We start from the raw sequence: 19,494 nt of genomic DNA, 5'->3' as shown, positions 1-19,494 counted from the left end.
TTTTCCTCATAAGTTGATGGATTTCAGGCCTTTAGAGAACAAAGCTTTTTGGCATGCAGTCAGTTATGGAAATGGGACAAAATATGACTATCAGAAAAAAATGTATTAACCAAAAATAACCCTCTATTGGGAGAACCGCAGTCTTCACATCCAGGCAGTTCCCCGATGTCAGGTACATGAAAATCTGGGAAGTGAGTATTTTGGGTTAGTTTTGGCTGTATTTGCTCCAGCAACATAAAATAACCAGCTTAGCCATTTAGATGAGCTCTAAGCACTGAGAGCTGACTTCAGAATGTGAAACTGAAACTCTCCACTGTTAAAGTAGCTTAGAAAACATGTTAATTTTAATAATTGGGTGGAGTCGCTGGATCAGAAAAGATGCTGTAATTTGATCTTTAATTTTTGGCTTAGAGGGGGTTTTATTTTTTTGACCCTCTTTCAGATGTCTTCATGACCCAGTTTTCAGCCCTGCAAACCTCCCGCTCGGTGAGAACACGACGCTTGGCTGCAGCTGAGGAGAATCTTGAAGTGGCTCGTGCTGCCCGCCTGGCACAAATCTTCAAGGAAATATGTGATGGCATTATAGCCTATAAAGGTGAAGGTGACACTCCTAAAGAAATCTCCATGGAGACTTTTTCAGCCTCTGGAACAATAGACCTCAAATAGAAAACAATAGGAAAAAAAAAGTTTATTTCAGGACATTAAATAACCTTCCCCCTTTTTTTTATTTTTCCCTTTCTCCTGCTACCAGTAATCTCTTTGCTTTACCCTCAACCCCTTCCTCTGCCACCAGAATCTGCAGATGTTGCTGTCTTTTTATGTTGATTTTTCAGTAGTTTGGCAAAGTTGTACAATTGACAGAATTCCCAGGAAGGCATCATCTGTTGTGCTACATGTAGTCTGATTACAGCAACTGACTTCTAAAAAAGCAGAAGTATTTCAGTTCCCTGTGCCTCAGTCACAGAGTGGTTGAGGTTGGAGGGGACCTCTGGAGATGACCTACTCCAACCCCCTGCTAGAGCAGGATCACCTACAGCAGATCCCACAGGAACACGTCCAGATGGGTTGGGAATGTCTCCAGAGAAGGAGACTCCACAGCCTCTCTGGGCAGCCTGTCCCAGGGCTCTGTCACTCTCACAGGCACTAAGTTTTTCCTTTTCTTTAACTTGACCATCCTGTGCTTCAGCTTTTGCCCATTGTCCCTGGTCCTGCCACTGGGCACTGCTGAAAAGAGTCTGGTCTCGCCCTCTTGACACCCCCTGGAGATACTGATCATCACTAATGAGATCCCCTCTCAGCCTTCTCCAGGCTGAACAGTCCAGGTCTCCCAGCCTTTCCTCACAGAGCGGATGCTCCAGTCCCTCATCATCTTTTTGCCATGTGCTGGACTGTTTCCAGTAGTCCCTGATCCTTTATACACTGGGGAGCCTGGAATTGGACACAGTATTCCAGAGGGAGAAGAGCCTTTTTTTAACCTGGTTGTAGTGTTGTTAGTTGCTTGTCTTTTCAAGTTTTACTCCAGAAAATGTTGCTAAACTGTGTGTTCCTGTTACAGATTCTTCCAGGCAGGCTCTTGCAGCTCCCCTGCTGAACCTACCCCCAAAGAAAAAGTAAGCATTTGCTTCTCAGAGCAACCCATGGTTTTCTATAGTGGATTTACACAGCTTTGAAATGCTCATGAAAATTACATTGTGCATACATTCCCATTTTAGAAATGCAGACTATTACGAAAAGATCTCTGACCCATTGGACTTGGCTACAATTGAGAAGCAGATCTTGACTGGCTACTATAAAACTGTGGAAGCTTTTGATGGGGACATGCTGAAGGTCTTCCGGAATGCAGAGGTGAGGTTCTCTCTGGCCTTAAAGCTGCTGCACAGAATGGGGGATATACCCCAGTTTAATGCACTTGCTAACTGTCGTGGTTTGGGCCTAACAGGACAACAAAGAACCAGCCCTGTGGCCACTCACTCGACTCTCACACACACTCTGGGATGGGGAGGACAAACCCAATGAGAAGCTCATGGGTCCAGGCAAGGACAAGGAGGGTTCTTCACCGATTAAGGTCCCGAGCAAAACAGACTCAACTTGGGGAAAACATAATAATTTAATTTCACACTAATCAAACACACACAGGACACAGACAACACAAAGGGCAGTGCTTGCATATCTTACGCCACCCCTCCCTTCTTCCTGGCCCAAATCACTTTGTTCCCCATTTCTCTCCCTCCTTCCCCCCAGCAGCACAGGGGGATGGGGATGGGGTTTAGAGTCAGTTCACAGGCTGGTGGTTCCTGCTGCTCCTTCCTCCTCACGGAGAAGGATTCCTCACAGTCCTACCCTGCTTCCCCACGGGGTTCCTCCCATGGCAGAGTCCTCCACCAACCTCTCCTCCATGAGTCCTTCCCACCAGGCCTGGAGCTGCTCCAGCGCTGCCCACAGAGTCATGGGGGCTTGGGGAACAGGCACCTCCCCTGGCCCGGGGGCTTCCACAGCTGCAGCATCCGAGTCCACTGGCAGCAAATCCGAGTCCACTGGTCACAAAATCCAAGTCCAGTGGCCAAGTCCACCCCTCCTGGTGCCTTCAGGGAATGTCCCAGCGCGTTCCTCCATGAGGGCAGGGGGACAGCTGCCCTCTCGCCATGGGTTGCAGGGAAACTTCTGCTCGGGCACCTTCTTCACCTTCCTCACCAACCAGCAGCACCGCTCTGCCTCTCAAGCACAGTTCTTTTTCTTTAAGTGCTCTCTCTGCTCAGCTCTTATCTCAGTTCTTTCATATGTTAATGGCAGAGGTGCATCTATTGTCCCTCTGATGGCTTCTTGGCTGGTTTTGGAGCAGGGAAGCTTCTCAGCAGAGCCATCCTAAAGAAATGTCAGTGCCTTTTGGGAGAGGTACTTTGTTCTTCACTGTCACCTGCATGAGGCATGGACCTGCTGCTCAAAAAAAGGAAGTAGATGCACAGATGTTCACCACCTTGGTGGGTGCAGCTTTAGTGAAGACAGGGGTGCCCGCAGACAGGAATGCACCAGAAGCATGAGACCTGGGAAAAAAAAAAAAATCTCTTTGTTTTGTTTCAGAAATATTATGGCAGAAAATCTTCAACTGGGCGTGACGTGTGCCGGCTGCGGAAGGCATATTATAATGCTCGCCATGAGGCATCTGCCCAGATTGATGAAATTGTGGGAGAAACAGCCAGTGAAGCTGACAGCAGTGAGACATCGGTCTGTGAAAAAGAAAACGGGCACGAGAAGGATGAAGATGTGATCCGTTGCATTTGTGGTCTTTACAAAGATGAAGGACTCATGATCCAGTGTGAAAAGTGCATGGTGAGGCAGGGGAAACAAAGTGGAGCCTAGTGCTCTTGTCTGTCCTCCATAACCAGTGGGACTTTTACCAGCAGTTGCCATGTAGCTACTAGGGTTTAATTACCTGTTCAGACCTTCATTTCCTCTCCAAAAGAACTGAGAGATTCTGTTATAGGGCTGGAGCAGCTCTGCTCTGGAGACAGGCTGGGAGAGTTTGGGTGTTCAGTCTGAAGAGGAGAAGGCTCCAGGGGGACCTTAGAGCACCTTCCAGTGCCTGAAGGGGCTCCAGGAAAGCTGGGGAGGGACTTTGGACAAGGACAGGGAGGGATGGGATGAGGGGAAATGGTTTTAAGCTGGAAGAGGGAGATTTACGTTGGATATTAGGAAGAAATTCTTTGCTGTGAGGGTGGTGAAACACTGGCCAGAGAAGCTGTAGCTGCCCCATCTCTGGACGTGTTCAAGCTGAGAAGGGATGGGACTTTAAGCAATCTGGTCTGGTGGGAGGTGTCCCTGCTCATGCTGGAGGTGGGTCTGGATGATCTTTTAAGGTCCCTTCCAACCCAAACCATTCCATGATTCTATGAAATGCAACTTGCATTTCCATCTAGAGGAGCTATCACTTCTGAAACTGCCAGCACCTCCTGTCTTTAGTCAAGCAGAATTAATTTCAACAGTTTTGGGCTTTTCCGTACACAGTTGCACAGGGGTCTTGTCTGTCCTCTGATATAGTGTGAAATAGTTCAAAGAACATCTTGAATTTCTGTTGGGAAGCTTGTTTTCTTACTTTCCTTGATGGTTTTGAGAAAATGCAATTTGTAAATAAAATCTATGACAGGAATTGCTGATGAGGTTTTATCTGTTTTTCTAGGTCTGGCAGCACTGTGACTGCATGGGTGTGAATTCTGATGTTGAACACTACTTATGTGAGCAGTGTGAACCTCGGTCTGTGAACAGGGTAAAAAAGAAGTCTCCTCTTCATCTCTACAGTTCTAAACTGAAGCATCTCTTGCATTTATTATGACTTTTTACAAAGTAGTGAGAGGATAAGGGGGAATGGATCAAAACTGAAAGAGGGGAAACTTAGGTTGGACAAGAGGAGAAAATTCTTGGCTGTGAGGGTGGTGAGACCCTGGCCCAGGTTGCCCAGAGAAGCTGTGGCTGCCCCATCCCTGGAAGTGTTCAAGGGCAGGTTGAATGAGGCTTGGGGCAACCTGGGCTGGTGGGAGGTGTCCCTGCCCATGCAGAGGGTTGGAACTAGATGACCTTTAAGGTCCCTTCCAATCCAAACCATTCCCTGATTCTATGATATGATGATGATTTATATTTATTGAGATTCACAAGACCATTGTGGGTGTCTCGCTTTATAGTGTAACTTCCTTGGTTTAGGTTTCATCACATTGAGTGTCAGTTTTTGTCTAGCCACTTCTGCATATTTCTAACAGGATATTAGCCCTATTTTTGTGCTAATTAGGGTGGGCATCTCAGAATTTTCTTCCTTTTTTCTTTTTTGATCCAGGAGGTTCCTATGATTCCTCGTCCCCATTATGCCCAGCCTGGCTGTGTTTATTATATATGCTTATTAAGAGATGATCTGCTGCTGCGCCAAGGTATGTGCTAACTCTGGTGCCTGCTGTGGGTTCCATCAGATAGGAAGGTACAGAGATTTCTGGCATCACCCTGTTGGAAATGCTTTTATCTTTTTACAAGTAGAAATCTGCACTCTCTGTTATTATGGGAATGACACATTGTAAGAGTTCTCACAGGTTGGTTGATGAAGAAACATTTGTTACCTTTAGCACAGATAGGGCTCTCCTGGCCAAAGAAGGAAGATGCTGAGCCAGTTTGTGGTAGTTCACATTTAGAAGTAAAGGCAAAGAGGCCGAATAAGGCCGTCAGTATATTGTGTCCAGCTCTGGAGCCCTCAGCACGGGAGAGACATGGAGCTGTTGGAGAGGGTCCAGAGAAGGGCCACGGAGATGATGGGAGGGCTAGAGCAGCTCTGCTCTGGAGACAGCCTGGGAGAGTTTGAGGATGTTCAGCCTGGAGAAGAGAAGGCTCCAGGGAGACCTTAGAGCAGCTTCCAGTGCCTGAAGGGGCTGCAGGAAAGCTGGGGAGGGACTTTTCACCAGAGAGAGCAGTGACAGAACAAGGGGTAATGGTTTTAAACTGAAAGAGGGGAGATTTAGGTTGGACATCAGGAAGAAATTCTTCTTCATGAGGGTAGGAAGGTGCTGGAACAGGTTGCCCAGGAATGTTGTTGATATCCCCTCCCTGGAGGTGTTCAAGGCCAGGTTAGATGAGGCTTGTGCAGCCTGGTCTGGTGGGAGGTGTCCCTGCTCATAACAGATGTTGAAACCTGATGATCTTTAAGGTCGATTCCAACCTTAACCCTTCTATGATTCTATGATTCCTTGTTTATTCCTGAAAGTGTATCTCTCTGGACAAGGCTCCAAAGCCTTTAGTCCTTCAGAGACAACTACACAGACACATCATTCTGTTCAGTGTTTTTTTATTATGTTATTTCACCCTACAGATACATACAATGTCAGAAGGAAGCCTATAGTTATTGAGGGAGCTGCTCTGGAATGTGGAAGGCCAGTTTGTATGTTTGCTAGAGAGGAATGGCAGAGTCTTCAGGAAAGTGGAGAATTAAAAAAACACCAGAGTGTATGGAGGTTGGACTCGATGATCTTCAGAGGTCCCTTCCAACCCCTCACATTCTGTGATTCTGTGATCTTATTTGTCCTCTCTGCAGGATCTAGAGTTTGCATTCACTTGTTGCTCTTCATTGTCTATCCTGTCTAGACTTCAGCTCTTTGGTTTTCTCATCTCTTGTTTTTTGCTGGATTCTTTGCTGGAGAGTGACTCGCTTTCTAGGCTTGTCTCAGTACTTTCTTTTGTGTTTGCTGTTCAAATGGGTTGTGGTTTTGTTGGCCTTTGTGGCTCCATTCATAGCATTAAGGTGTTGTTTGTCCTGACACATTGTATTTAATTCAGGTTCCTCTAATCTGATGTTAGTGACTAATTAGAGAAATGTTAGTCCTTATGGGGCTAAGCTCCATGTACCATGAGCAGACGACAAAGGAAACCAAACTATTGCTCTAAGGCACCTCTGCAGCTTCCAGAAGTAGATCAAGCAAGGTGTATACCCAGAAGGTTCTGGAAAGGAATACAAAGCTACAGTAGAAACAGGGAAAATCCATAGATTCATTGCTGCTCTCAAGCTCTCCACCAGAAGTTCTGCAACATGATATTCTGTTCAGTGGTGCCTGTGACAGGACGAGGGGAAACCAAGTGACAACACAGGAAGTTCCACCTCAACATGAAGAGAAACTTCTTTGATGTGAGGGTAACAGAGCCCTGAGACAGGTTGCTCAGAGAGGTTGTGGAGTCTCCTTCTCTGGAGACTTTCAAAACCCATCTGGATGTGTTCCTGTGTGACTTGCCTCAGGTGTTCCTGCTGCAGCAGGGGGTTTGGACTCTATGATCTCCAGAGGTCCCTTCCAACCCCTCTGAATCTATGATTCTGTGACACCTGCCTATAGAAATTGTTCTGATGCAGGCACACGGGCATGTAAGGCATCTTGGAGACCAAAGAAGAAACAGGGTTTTTACTCCCTCTAGTTTCTAGAAGGTCTTGTAATTTACAGATTCCAAGGCTAAAGAGACCAGAGAGATGTTCAGCCCTGCAGTAACTGTGTGTGGACTGTTATATTTTTGCTGTTTTGTGTATTAGAAAGAGGCTGATCTTACAGTAAAGACTGAAAATGCTTTTGAGAGCATTTCTTTCCTTTGTAAGTTGGTCCACCCTTGCTTCTGGGGAGTTGTGTCTGTACATGCAATTAGTTTGCCTCCCAGTTCTAAGCTTGAGAACTCCTGTATTTGAGGAACAAAGCTGAACATCTTCTAACCACGTGAGCACCCACACTTCACTGTGAACAAATCCCTCTAAATAAGTGAGGGTCCCTCAGTCTCTGGTTAGAGGACTTGCTTTTTAATCGCTTGGCAATTCTGCTTGAGGTTGTTGAGTTATGTGCTATAAACCTGCTTCCTCTGCAAAAATAACACACAAAGGCAGGAGATGATGCAGATAGATCTGATCAGTTGGTCTGCTGAATCCTGCAGAATGAACAGGGAGTTCCACCTCCACTGGGAGCTGATTAACAGGAGTCAGAATGGATCTTGGAAATCCAAATAGCTAGAAACTGGCAGATGTCTTTCTGATACACCAGCAATAGCAGCTGCATTTGTTTCTTGAAAACATGGAGCTATGAGCTCCCTTTCTGAGACAGGAGTATCTGTATCAGTAGTTAGTAACGTCTGGGTGAACTTGAATTCAGGCTTCCTGATCCTAAGGGCAAGAGAGCATCCATAGAATCACAGAATCACACAGAATCACAGAATCATAGGGGTTGGAAGGGACCTCAACAGATCATCTAGTTCAGCCCCCCTGTCAGAGCAGGATCACCTAGAGCACATCACACAGGAACGCGTCCAGGCGGGTTTTGAATGTCTCCAGAGAAGGAGACTCCACAACCTCTCTGGGCAGCCTGTTCCAGTGCTCTGTCACTCTCACAGTAAAGAAGCTTTTTCTGATATTTACATGGAACCTCCTATGTTCCAGTTTGCATCCATTGCCCCTTGTCCTCTCACTAGACATCACTGTAAAAAGCCTGGCTCCATCCTGCCAACACTCACCCTTAACGTATTTGTAAACATTGATGAGGTCACCCCTCAGTCTCCTCCAGGCTCAAGAGACCCAGCTCCCTCAGCTCCTCATCAGGGAGATGTTCCACTCCATCATTTTTGTGACTCTGCGCTGGACTCTTTCAAGCAGTTCTCTGTCCTTGAACTGTGGGGCCCAGAACTGGAGTATGCCAGATGTGACCTTACCAAGGCAGAACAGAGGGGGAGGAGAACCTCTCTTGACCTACTAACCACCCCCTTTCTAATCCACCCCAGGATGCCATTGGCCTTCTTGGCCACAAGGGCAAATTGCTGGCTCATGGTCATCCTCCTGTCCACCAGGACCCCCAGGTCCCTTTCTCCTACACTGCTCTCCAGCAGGTCAGCCCCCAACCTGTACTGGTACATGGGGTTGTTCTTCCCCACATGCAAGACTCCTTGACTCTAAATGTCCGTGGACATTTAACTCTGAATACTCCTGGTTTAGTCAGGTACCATAAGTACTAGAGTTGCTTTATTCTCACTGGAGAAGAGCTGAAAGTAGTTAATTGAGCACTGGAACAGGCTCCCCGGGGAAGTGGTCTCAGCACCAAGCCTGCGTGAGTTCAAGAAGCATTTGGATGATGCTCTTGGGCACATGGGGTGATTCTTGGGATGCCTTACACAGGGACAGGAGTTGGACTCCATGATCCTGATAGGTCCCTTCCGACTCAGCATATTCTAGGTTTCTATGAATTTAAAACAGAGGCCAAAAAAAAGTGGGTTTATTTACATTCTGCTCAGACCCAGCAGCTGCTCTCAGCATGTCCCTTTTTTTCTCTGTAAGTCTTTTAAAGAAATTAGGGAGGTGGGTTCCATCAAAGTGATCCTTAATTTAGTCAAATGATGATATTATCCCAGCCTTACTTCAGATGGTAATCAGAGCTAATACAGGGGGTGAGTACAGGCTAATCACACAATGAACCCTTGAATAGCTGGTACTTGTGTGCAATCCTCTGTCATTCTGTCTTTAGCCCAGTTTTTACTTAATCAAGCTTTATCTCCTTCCTACAACTACAGTTTCCATTTGTTTAATAGAGGTCCTGATACACCAGAAGGTTTAAAAGCTGCTTCGTTTCTGTAGGCAGATGTCAGTGCCCATATGGCCCATGTCACCTCTGGTTTAAATCAGAGCATTTTTTTCATAGTGCAGAGTGTTGTACTGCACTGTTACAGTGACTGAAGACAACATCAAACCATCAAACCATTTTTGTGAACAAGCAGAGTCTGTAGGATCAGCTTCTGGATTTATACAAGATTGATAGAAGAGATTATATGTATGAAAATGTAATTACATGTCCTTCACTTTAATCTTAAATTTGGCTCTAAGCTGAGGGAGAACAAAGCAGGTGTTCATGAACATGGGGCCAGATTGTGCTGGGTAGTCCCCTAGCATCTTTTTACTAATTTGTGGAAGTAACAGAGACTGAACCTGCTAATTAATTAAATAACAGTAACATACATGGAAGGACAATAGACATAATTGCACACACACAAAAATGGTATGTACTTTGGGGAAAAAAATCCAGCAGTCATTGCAATTTATTGGAAACATAAGAAAGGCTCAGCATGAGGCAGAAAGGCAAAGTGAATGTAAGAAATTATTATGGACAAAATAGAAACAGTAATTGTGCCATTCTGTAATCTTACAGTGTGTCTGTCTCTTGGATGCTGTGTGCTGCTCTTGTCATCCCATTTCAAAAAGAGCATGTTGGTGCTTGTAAAAACAAGTGTGATGACAAGGACAATCAGATGTGAAACATCCTTGCTGTTAACAGTCTACACAGGTGATCTGGAGGGTGTTGTGACAAAGGTTTGTGAAATCACCAGAGGCATAGAAAAGTGCAATGATGCAGAAATTAGGGAACAAACACTGAAATGAGCAGAGAACAATAGGAATTTTTTTTTTCTTTTTTTTTTCACAAAACCATAACTAATATATGAAAAGCATTACACCAGGAAATTGGAGAGATCGAGAGTATAAATGGTTCCAAAAAGATTAGCCAAATTTTTGAAAGAAGGATTAATTCCTGCCTGGTTTTGCACAGTGGTCCAGCCTTTAGCTCCACAAATCCTGAAAGGTTGTTCCTATTCATGCCTTGTTCCTGTGCCTTTTCTTCCTAAGCATCTGCTTCTGCCCACTTTTCTGGCTGGAATGTTATATTGTGTGACCTTTCATCTTACTCAGGGTTGTTTTTCTAAAGTGTTTATGACTTGGGACCTCCCAGGTTTGTGTTCATTGTGAAATAACAGAAAATATGGAATTGTTTTTTAAATACTATATTCTCAATCCAGCAATATTTTAATAACAACACAGTGAGTTTCCCAGATGTTCTTTCTCTGAGACTCTTCAGGTTCTTGGTGCCCATTATTGATTAAAACCTTTTTGTCTGAAGGAGAAAGGCTTTTTGGGTGGAGCAGTGCATTTGATGGTCATTTTCACAGGCAGGTGCAGTAACAGGTAAGAGTGGCAGTCAGGTCTGGGGGGGAGAGGATGTACTTTTAATGCCATTTCATAAATGAGAGCTGAGAAATGAAAGAATGAATTCACTCATGGGATTAAGTGAATAAATAGATATATAGGGAGCTTTTTAGAGGTTGCACTTGGGAAAGACTTTTTTAGTTGCCAGGAGTGTCATTTTGTTCAGCCCTTTTTGAGTTCTGTTTACCTTTCCTGAGCTAAGCATCTTTTTTGAGTTCTGCAGGAATAATCAAAGGCTTGGGCTTTCCCCATCAATTATTTATTTTCTTGATAATAATCTCTGTAAGTATCTTCTCACTTAAATCTTCAAAATTTATTCTTTACATATTGCAGCTCTCACTAATGTCTACACACTTTGCTACTCAAAACTTACTTATCCTGGGGTCTGTCATAGTTTATCTTGATACCCATTACATGTTCCTATTTCCAGTCTGGGCAGTACAACTCAAGTTGTGTCTTGTTCTTGGTGTGAAACTTTTGTGGAGATGATCAGGGTGACCCTGCCTCCTCCAGTGGGTTTTACATCACTTCCCAATTCAACATGAGTGAGCTCTAGCATGTTAGTTTTAATGAAACCATTTACTCCTGTAGTTTCAGTGTGCTGGACTCCTGAGGGTTCTCTCCAGGTGTGTGTTTTGTGCCTGTTGCAGGTGACTGTGTTTACCTGATGAGGGACAGCCGCAGAACTCCAGATGGACACCCTGTCCGGCAGTCCTACCGCCTCCTGTCCCACATCAACAGGGAGAAACTCGATATTTTCCGCATTGAAAAACTCTGGAAAAATGAGAAGTACGTTCAAGGCATCTTTAGAGTTTGGGATGTTCCATAAGCCTGCATGTCAAAGCACAGAAGTTTCGTGGGAGTCTTATCATAGCTGAAAAATGCAAGACTGAGCACGGTTCGATTACAAAGGCGTGATGATTTCCCACCTTTGCTCATGCTCCTCGACTGCGAAGTAAAAACGTGTAAGGTTGGAGATTTTGAGCAAGGGATGAGAGGTACAAGTTGATGCACTTTCCTTGCTGTCGGAATAGGCTGAGGAGACACACTGAATTGGCTCAGCTGATGATCACTGACTTGCTAAACCACTGTAACATGATTAAAAGCATATGCCCCAAAGAGCAGCACACTAAGTCTGCTGTGTCCAAAAAAATCCCACCAGAAGTATTTCCACTGACTGATGGGGATAAAGTTGAATGTGTCATAGTCCTGTGACTTCACTTTTCATCTCAGTCATTGCAAAAGTGCAAGGTAGAGAATTCAATATTAAGCAGAGGGTGTTAAGTGAAGTAGTATCATGGGCTTACAGAAATAGTTTGTTGTTTTGTTTTTTTTTCCTTCTGTTTCCCTCTTACTCTGACCTTTCCACCTTCACACAGAGAGGAGAGGTTTGCATTTGGTCACCATTATTTCCGTCCACATGAAACTCATCATTCCCCTTCTCGGAAGTTTTACCACAATGAGCTCTTCCGGGTGCCCTTGTATGAAATTATCCCCTTGGAGGCTGTGGTGGGAACCTGCTGTGTTCTTGACCTCTACACCTACTGCAAAGGTAAGGAAACCTAACAGGGTGAGAATTTAGATAGAACACACCTTCCTGATAGTTTGAGAAGGATGCTAAATAGTCAATGAAGAGTGGGTCAGAAATCAGTTATGTAAATTGAATGTGCACAAGTCCATGAGCCCTGATGAGCCCAAGAGTGTTGAGAGAGCTGGCTGCTGTTGTTGCCCTACCACTCTCGTTTTCGAAAGATCATTGCAAACAGGAGAGGTGCCTGAGAACTGGAGGAAGGCAAATGTCGCTCCAGTTTTCAAAAAGGCAAGAAGGAGGATCCAGGAAATTACAGAACAGTCCACCTCATCTCCATCCCTGGAAAAATTATGGAGCAGCTCATTTTGGAGGTTATCTCTAAGGACATGGAAGAGAAGAAGGTTATTGGGAGTAGTCAGCATGTATTTACCAAGGGGAAATCATGCTTGACTAATCTGACAGCCTTCTATGAAGTTGTGGCTGAATGGATAGATGCAGGGAGACCAGTGGATGTGTGTACCTTGACCTTAGCAAGGCTTTTGATACATTCTCCCATAACATCCTTGTGAGCAAGCTCAGAATATGTGGGATAAAAGGATGGATAGTGAGATGGATTAAGAACTTGCTACACAATAAGAGCCCAAAGAGTGGTGGTCAACGGTGCAGAGGCCAGCTGCAGACCTGTAACTAGTGGAGTCCCTCAGGGATCAGTGCTGGGTCCAGTCCTGTTCAACATCTTTATCATTGACCTTGATGACGGGACAGAGTGTCTTCTCAGCAAGTTTGCTGATGACACAAAACTGGGAGGATTGGCACCTGAAGGCTGTGCAGCCATTCAGTGAGATCTGGACAGGCTGGAGAGCTGGGCAAAGAGGAACCTCGTGAGGTTCAACAAGAGCAAGTGCAGAGTCCTGCACCTGGAAGGAACAACCAAATGCATCAGTACAGGTTAGGAGGTGATCTGCTAGAGAGCAGCTCCATGGAGAAGGACCTTGGAGTCCTGGTAGACAAGAAGTTATCCAGGGACAGCAGTGTGCCCTTGTGGCCAAGAAGGCCAATGGTATCGTGGGGTGCATTAAGAGGAGTGTCTCCAGGAGATCAAAGGATGTTCTCCTCCCCCTCTACTGTGCCCTGGTGAGACCACATCTGGAGTATTGTGTCCAGTTCTGGGCTGCTCAGTTCAAGAGGGACAGGGATCTGCTGGAGAGAGTTCAAGGGAGGCTACGAGGATGATAAAGGGTCTTGAACATCTCTCTTGTGAAGAAAGGCTGAGAGACCTGGGGCTGTTTAGAGAACAGAGGGGATCTTATTAACATCTATAAATATATTGAGGGCTGTGTGTCAAGAGGAAGGGGCCAGTCTCTTTTTGGTGGTGCCCAGTAATAGAACAAGGAACAGTGGGTATAAGCTAAAACACAGGGAGATACACCTCAACATGAGAAGAAATTTCTTTGCTGTGAGGGTAAGGGAGCCCTGGGACAGGCTGCGCAGAGAGGTTGTGAAGTCTCCTTCTCTGGAGACTTTCAAGACCCATATGGACTCAGTGATCTCCAGAGGTCCCTTCTAACCCCAAACATTCTATGCTTCTGAATCAAGGAGATCAAATAAGAACACCTGCCGTCCACTGAACAGCTCTAGCAGCCCCTCCTCTGTGACTCTGTAGAGCTTGTTCCTGCTCTGCTGTTCCATGTGTTTCATCTGGAATTTGATGAACATTTTTTCCTCTGTGCTTTGTTTTGTGACTGCAGGGAGGCCAAAGGGCGTGAAGGAGCAGGATGTCTATATCTGTGATTATCGCCTGGATAAATCAGCTCACCTCTTCTACAAGATCCACCGGAATCGTTACCCTGTCTGCACCAAGCCCTATGCCTTTGACCACTTCCCCAAGAAACTCACCCCCAAGAGAGACTTTTCGGTAAGTGCTTCTTCTCTTAGCTTCCTTTCTTTCTACTAGAAGGCTGGACATGTATTTTTAAGGCCCCTGGCTCTCTGCTTGCAGATGAAGCTTGGTAGACTGAAGGAAGCTGACACTTCAATGTCACCTAGTCTGGATGAAAAGTTGGCTAGAAAGCAAACTTGGGAAGAGAAGTTGACTGTAGACAGAGAATATGCAGCTCAAAGGAAAACAGATGTTTAGCAAATGGTTGTATGGGTTGGATGTGTAAGTTTGGAGATTGTGGTTTCTGACTGAAATCTAGCTGCTAAATTCATTCAAGCCACTTTTGAGTTGAAGGAAATCTGAAAATTCACTTTTCAGTTGCAATTTACAACTGTAAAATAATAGTATGCATTTCAGAGGATCACACAACATATAGTCCAGTGTAAGTTTGTTAGTCTGTGTCAGGCTTTCTTTTTTTTGGTGTGATTACTTCCTGTTCTAATAAACTTGCTTAAAAATGGTTTTCAGCAGTACCTTTGGATTTCCAATACAGAAAATAGAGCTTACTGTATATATAATTATCACTGAAAACTGATGTTTTATTAAAAAAAACAGCAGACATAACTAACAAAATCATGAAGTACAGTTTCCCTTAACATCCTCCATCTGAATGTCTCATTTACCCCCATTCCATGGAAGCAGCTGCTCTTTGTGGTCCACACTCTCCTCCACAGCACTGCTTTGTCTCTGAGCACAAAGGTGTCAGACAGGCCAAATCTTTGGCAAGTTAAGCCCTTCTCTTCCTGGGAGCAGAGAGGCTTTTGTAGTAAGTTTAGAGAAGCTTCCAAACTCCTACTGTGCAGAAAGCAAAGATTATTTTTATCATGATGGACCATGGCTTGAAATTTAGTTAGAAGACAGAAGAAGTAGATGATAAGTCTGGTTCTAATTAACTCTTATTACATGATTATGCCTTCTCCTTTGAATTTGTCTGATGTGCAGGGTGTGCCAGCCATACCCTGGCATTTCCAAAGTTCTAGGTAGGCAAGTCATGGTACTTCCAGAATACTAGATACACCAGCACTTTCTCCCACTGTGAATTTTATTTGGTATTAACTATAGGCTTTATTGTTGTTGTAGCCTCATTATGTACCGGACAACTACAAGAGAAATGGAGGCAGGTGAGTCTTACCTACCAGGCTGTTTGTTGAGAAGAGATAATCCTTTCTGATTGTCAGGTCTCCACTCTTTCTCCTACCTGTTTCTTCTGGGTGCTATGGAAAGGATAAATTTGAATCATTTAAAGCAATCCTCCAAACTTTAAAAGAGATTAAAAGGAACAAGTGAGGAGAAACAGGTTATAGAAGCAGCCTTAGTGTTCCTTAAGAGTACAGAAGCCATTTTGAAAGTCAGCAGGAGCAGCTGAAAGGGGGAGATGGCAGAGCCTGGGAGAGGAGGACCCAGCCTTCGTGCAGCGGGGAGATGGGACCCTGAGCAGACTGCCCATGTCTGCAGGGGGTACGAGTCAGGGCCAGTGCACCCTCTCAGTTCTGTTAAGAGACCTGAAAAATACCCACCAAGAGTTTATTATTAAAAATACCCACCATGACTGTTGCAGAAAAACATCAGGAAGTGCCGAGCTCAACTTTTGGGAAGATAAAAACCTTTACAAATTTAAATTAAAAAGCAATTTGTTTTTAAACGACTGTGTTTGATGTTACACAAACAAGGCTACAAGAACAGCCTCCCATGGGTCATAACTGGTGGGTTGGAATGCATGTACTAAATCCAGTGACTGAGATTCCAGAAAGCTCTTGACTCACTAGTAATTACCCTTTCAGGTGAGTGTCTGAAATTCAAACTGTGGTGTTTAAACCCTTCTTTTCCTGCTAGATCATCCTGGAAAACAGATCGCTCAAAACCACAGATTAAAGACTTAAACCAAGAAGAAGATTCTCTTCCACTTATTGAGGATGTATTAGGAAACCAAGATCAAACTCCAAGTGAGATGCCTAACCTAGAGGAGCCAGAAAAAGAGGCAGTCTCTAGTGAGACCTGTGAAACTGATAAAAAGGTGGAAGAAAGCACTTCTGACAACAGGCAGCTCTGCACTCCAGAGGAAAGGAGGCATATTCAGAGGGAGAGACTTAACCAGATCCTGCTGAACCTCTTAGAGAAAATCCCAGGGAAAAATGGTGAGATTTCATTTTCTGGTTACATAGCAGCATTTCTTCTATGGCTTTGTTTTTAGTTTGTTGTAGACCATGTTGATAAAATAAATGCTTTTCTCTGAATATTGCTAGTGGGCATTATTAATATAATTAGTTTTCTTTGCAGTAATGTTTTCTTTTGCTACAGCAGCAGTTCTCACTAATTCCAAGTGACATTTCTTATGACTTGACCCAGTGTTTTGTTATAATATCTTTAGTAACCACAAACACTTTCTGAAGACAAATTCTTCCCCATCATTCCATGTTTCCAACTAAGAAACTTAACAGACATGCAAAGAAAGACTAAAGAGAATTTGGAAAGTCTCTTTTGACCTTTAATGAGCTTTATGCTGGGTTCTAAGTAACTTCTGTAGGGATTGGCTAAGCTGTGGAATGAGGGTAGCACTGATTATGTCTGGTTTTAATTTAAAGCCTAGCATGAGTTCTCTCCAGTCTCTTGTGTCTGGGAGTTAATGCAAAATAATCATGGGCTCCTAGAATAATTTGGGTTGGAAGAACTTTTGGAGGTCATCTGGGCCAAAGGAAGGCTGACTTCAAACCTCTCTCAGGTTGCTCACCACCTTGTCCAGTGTAGTTTTTGAATATCACTATGGACTGAAACATCCCTGAAGAAACAGAAAAACTGTTAGTGGTGTCACCTTCTTTACCCCAAGCCTATGGTCTTTTGCAGCTATTGATGTCACTTACTTGCTGGAGGAAGGATCAGGAAGAAAACTGAGGCGGCGCACGCTGACCATCCCTGAGAGCAACTTCAGGAAGTGATGCCACAAGGGAAAGCTGTGGTCTGGAGTCTGCTACAAGGTCTGCTGAGGACTTAGGGCAGGAGCCCAACTTCCTCTGCACCAGCCAAGGAAAAGAGGGCAGCAGAAAAAGGACAAATATACAAACAGTTAGCACTTAGATGTCTGGGTTGGCAGGTTGCCCTGCCCTGCTCTGCAGTGCTCTTATGGTGTGTGTGTTGTTGGGCGTGCCTTGTATTGATGTTAGGTACTGAGAAAAACCTCGTGGTTATTGTCCAGGATGGTCAAATTTAATTTATTTTTGCTTGATATTCCCACTCAGAGGAAGAATAAAGAAAAAATAAATAAATGGGGAGGTAAGAAGGATAAGGACTGACTTACTCTGATAGATATTCCCCACGTTCACCAATTAACCTGTGACTGTAGAAGATACTGTTGACACCACCATGGCCATGCCAGTGCATGAAATCCAGATGGGAGGGTGAAGGCCCAGTGGCTTATAATGAAAGGCTGCCCTAAAGCTGTGGCCTTTGTTTTGCACAAAGTTCCAAGAAGAGAGAAACGTACCCAAACGTGTGAAAGGTTCACCATGGAACGGCCAGTGCACACAATGTACCTTTGGTCTGAGACAAGGAGAAACCTCCAGAGTCCCCTTGGAGCAAAGCAGGAGTTTGGCTGGTTGAGGCACTTGTTCTGCATTGTGGAGGGGGGGCGGGGAGGGGCGTGATTTTTTTTTTCACTTCTTTTTTTCTGCAGAGAAATTTTATAAAGCAAGTCACATCCTGACGACACCGTTGCTGTTGGTTTTTTTGATAAGCTGTGGTTCTTGTGTGTCCAGTGTGTTGTGCAAATGAAAACCTGTTCAAAGAAAAAAAAAAGACAAAAAAAAAAAGGAACTCCTTCACTACATGAACCGTCAAGCAGTATTCAGAGCAAGTATTTGTTGTGAACTGTAGAATATATCAACTGCTAACACTACTCCGTGTTCTGGTTGTACAGCTTGAAATGTCCGTCTCTTAAATTAAGAGGCAGCGTATCTCGCACTGCCCCCCTGCCCTGACTCCCAGTGTTATTCCCGAAAGCAACAGCCCAGGCAGCAGTTCCTGCTGCCGGGAATGGCAGGAGGTGCCTGGGCAGGACTTGGAACCACCACCTGGCACCTGGAGCCACCTCCTGGTACCTGGAGCCACCACCGGGCACCTGCCCCCGGGCTGCGGCGCAGGGGGGTCGATACGCTGCCCCTTGACAATGGCTTTGCTTTTTTGTCCTTCAGACCTACATATACAGTCCTGTTTTAGATGTTCTTATAAGAAAACGAGTTTTTAATGTGCCAAGTTGTATATATCTGCTGCGTGGATGTAAAGCAATACAGTAGTTACATGTTCCTTTTTAATGGACCAAGCTTGTCCTAATGTACATTCTTGTTATTATTATAATTATTTTACTCTTAGTGGAACATGACTCATTCCATTAACTTTTCTGTGTTGATTTCAAAAGAAAAAAAAAATGGGAGGAAAAAAAAAAAGAAAGGAAAAAAACCCTTTGAGAAAAAATATTTTATTAAAAAAAAATGAAAAAAAAGAAATAAGAAAATAGTTTGGAATATTTTCTTACTGTAGAGAAGCACTGTACAGTACCAGGAACCCTGAGTATAAAATACTCGTGCGTGTAGTAGGAATATCGCATGTCCAGAATCTTGAGTTGTCTCCTTTAGTTTCAAACAGAAATCATTGTCTCCAATGGTGTTAAAACACTAAAAAAAGTTTTTAAAAAAAATAAAAGTGCGTACAGAAGCAAGACACTAGCTCTGTCATTTTATCTTTCTTTTGTTGAAAGACTAAACAAAATGTTTTTTAGACAATCAAATGTTAGGTAAGTGCAAAGAATCGTTTTTTCTTACTGGTGTAGAAATTAATGACTTTTTTTATTTTGGGGGTTATTTTATAATAACGAGAAGACCAGAGTGTCACCAGGATCGCTGTTTTCAGACCAGGAAGCACTACATTACTGCAAATAGATATGAACTCTTTAGTCTGCATGGGTGTAGGCTGTGTGATTGCTGAAAATAAATGCTGCTAATATATTTCCTTTTTACAAAGCATATCTAAATAGATCATTGTTTTGATGTTAATCTTTGTAAATTATGTATTACCAATTTTAACATTGGATGTAATTGCATAAAAAGCCTGCATCTCAGTCCTGAGAGAGTCTAGTATTAAATGGAAAATCTTTTCTTATCAATGACTTGTGGGGTTTTCTTTGCCATGTTTTGGGTTTTCTTTCCTTGCCTCTTTGTCTCAGCCCTTCCTGTCAGGTCCTGACCCTCTCTCAGGGGCTGTTGCCCCTTCTCTTCTGAATACCCGCTGGCCTGAGGGGTGCTGGGCTTTTGTGAGGATAGAATTCGGTGTTGATAGTTCTAGTCAGAGCCTGGCAGGGGGGGTGGTGGCAGCGTGTGGGCACAGACTGGAGCACCAGCTCCTCTGCAGAGGCTGCAGAGCTGTGGTCACACAGATCAGTGCTGGAGCCCCTGGAGCTGCGTGTTCAGAACCTGTGCCCAGAGCATGAACCCCCAGCACTGTGGTGCCTCCACAGAACAACAG

At 44.3% G+C, this 19,494-nt stretch overlaps 1 protein-coding gene across 2 annotated transcripts in view; it reads left to right on the top strand.

Moving 5' to 3' along the window:
* The window catches only part of ASH1L (ASH1 like histone lysine methyltransferase), a 73,368-nt gene extending 54,237 nt beyond the window's left edge, over positions 1-19,131 (top strand). For both annotated transcript variants that reach the window (XM_051641248.1, XM_051641247.1), the window contains exons 17-28: positions 443-595; positions 1,556-1,610; positions 1,713-1,845; positions 3,079-3,327; positions 4,175-4,261; positions 4,823-4,913; positions 11,164-11,302; positions 11,893-12,065; positions 13,793-13,959; positions 15,064-15,104; positions 15,817-16,118; positions 16,825-19,131. In XM_051641248.1, coding sequence (XP_051497208.1) covers positions 443-595; positions 1,556-1,610; positions 1,713-1,845; positions 3,079-3,327; positions 4,175-4,261; positions 4,823-4,913; positions 11,164-11,302; positions 11,893-12,065; positions 13,793-13,959; positions 15,064-15,104; positions 15,817-16,118; positions 16,825-16,916 — 1,682 coding nt within the window. In that variant the 3' untranslated portion in view covers positions 16,917-19,131. The remainder of the gene's footprint in view (positions 1-442; positions 596-1,555; positions 1,611-1,712; positions 1,846-3,078; positions 3,328-4,174; positions 4,262-4,822; positions 4,914-11,163; positions 11,303-11,892; positions 12,066-13,792; positions 13,960-15,063; positions 15,105-15,816; positions 16,119-16,824) is intronic.
* Positions 19,132-19,494: the final 363 nt, after the last annotated feature.

This window comes from Apus apus, chromosome 27 (genome assembly GCF_020740795.1).
Source record: "Apus apus isolate bApuApu2 chromosome 27, bApuApu2.pri.cur, whole genome shotgun sequence".
NCBI lineage: Eukaryota > Metazoa > Chordata > Aves > Apodiformes > Apodidae > Apus > Apus apus.
The sequence above is the reverse complement of the archived record's forward strand: the minus strand, read 5'-3'. Positions and strand labels throughout refer to the sequence as shown.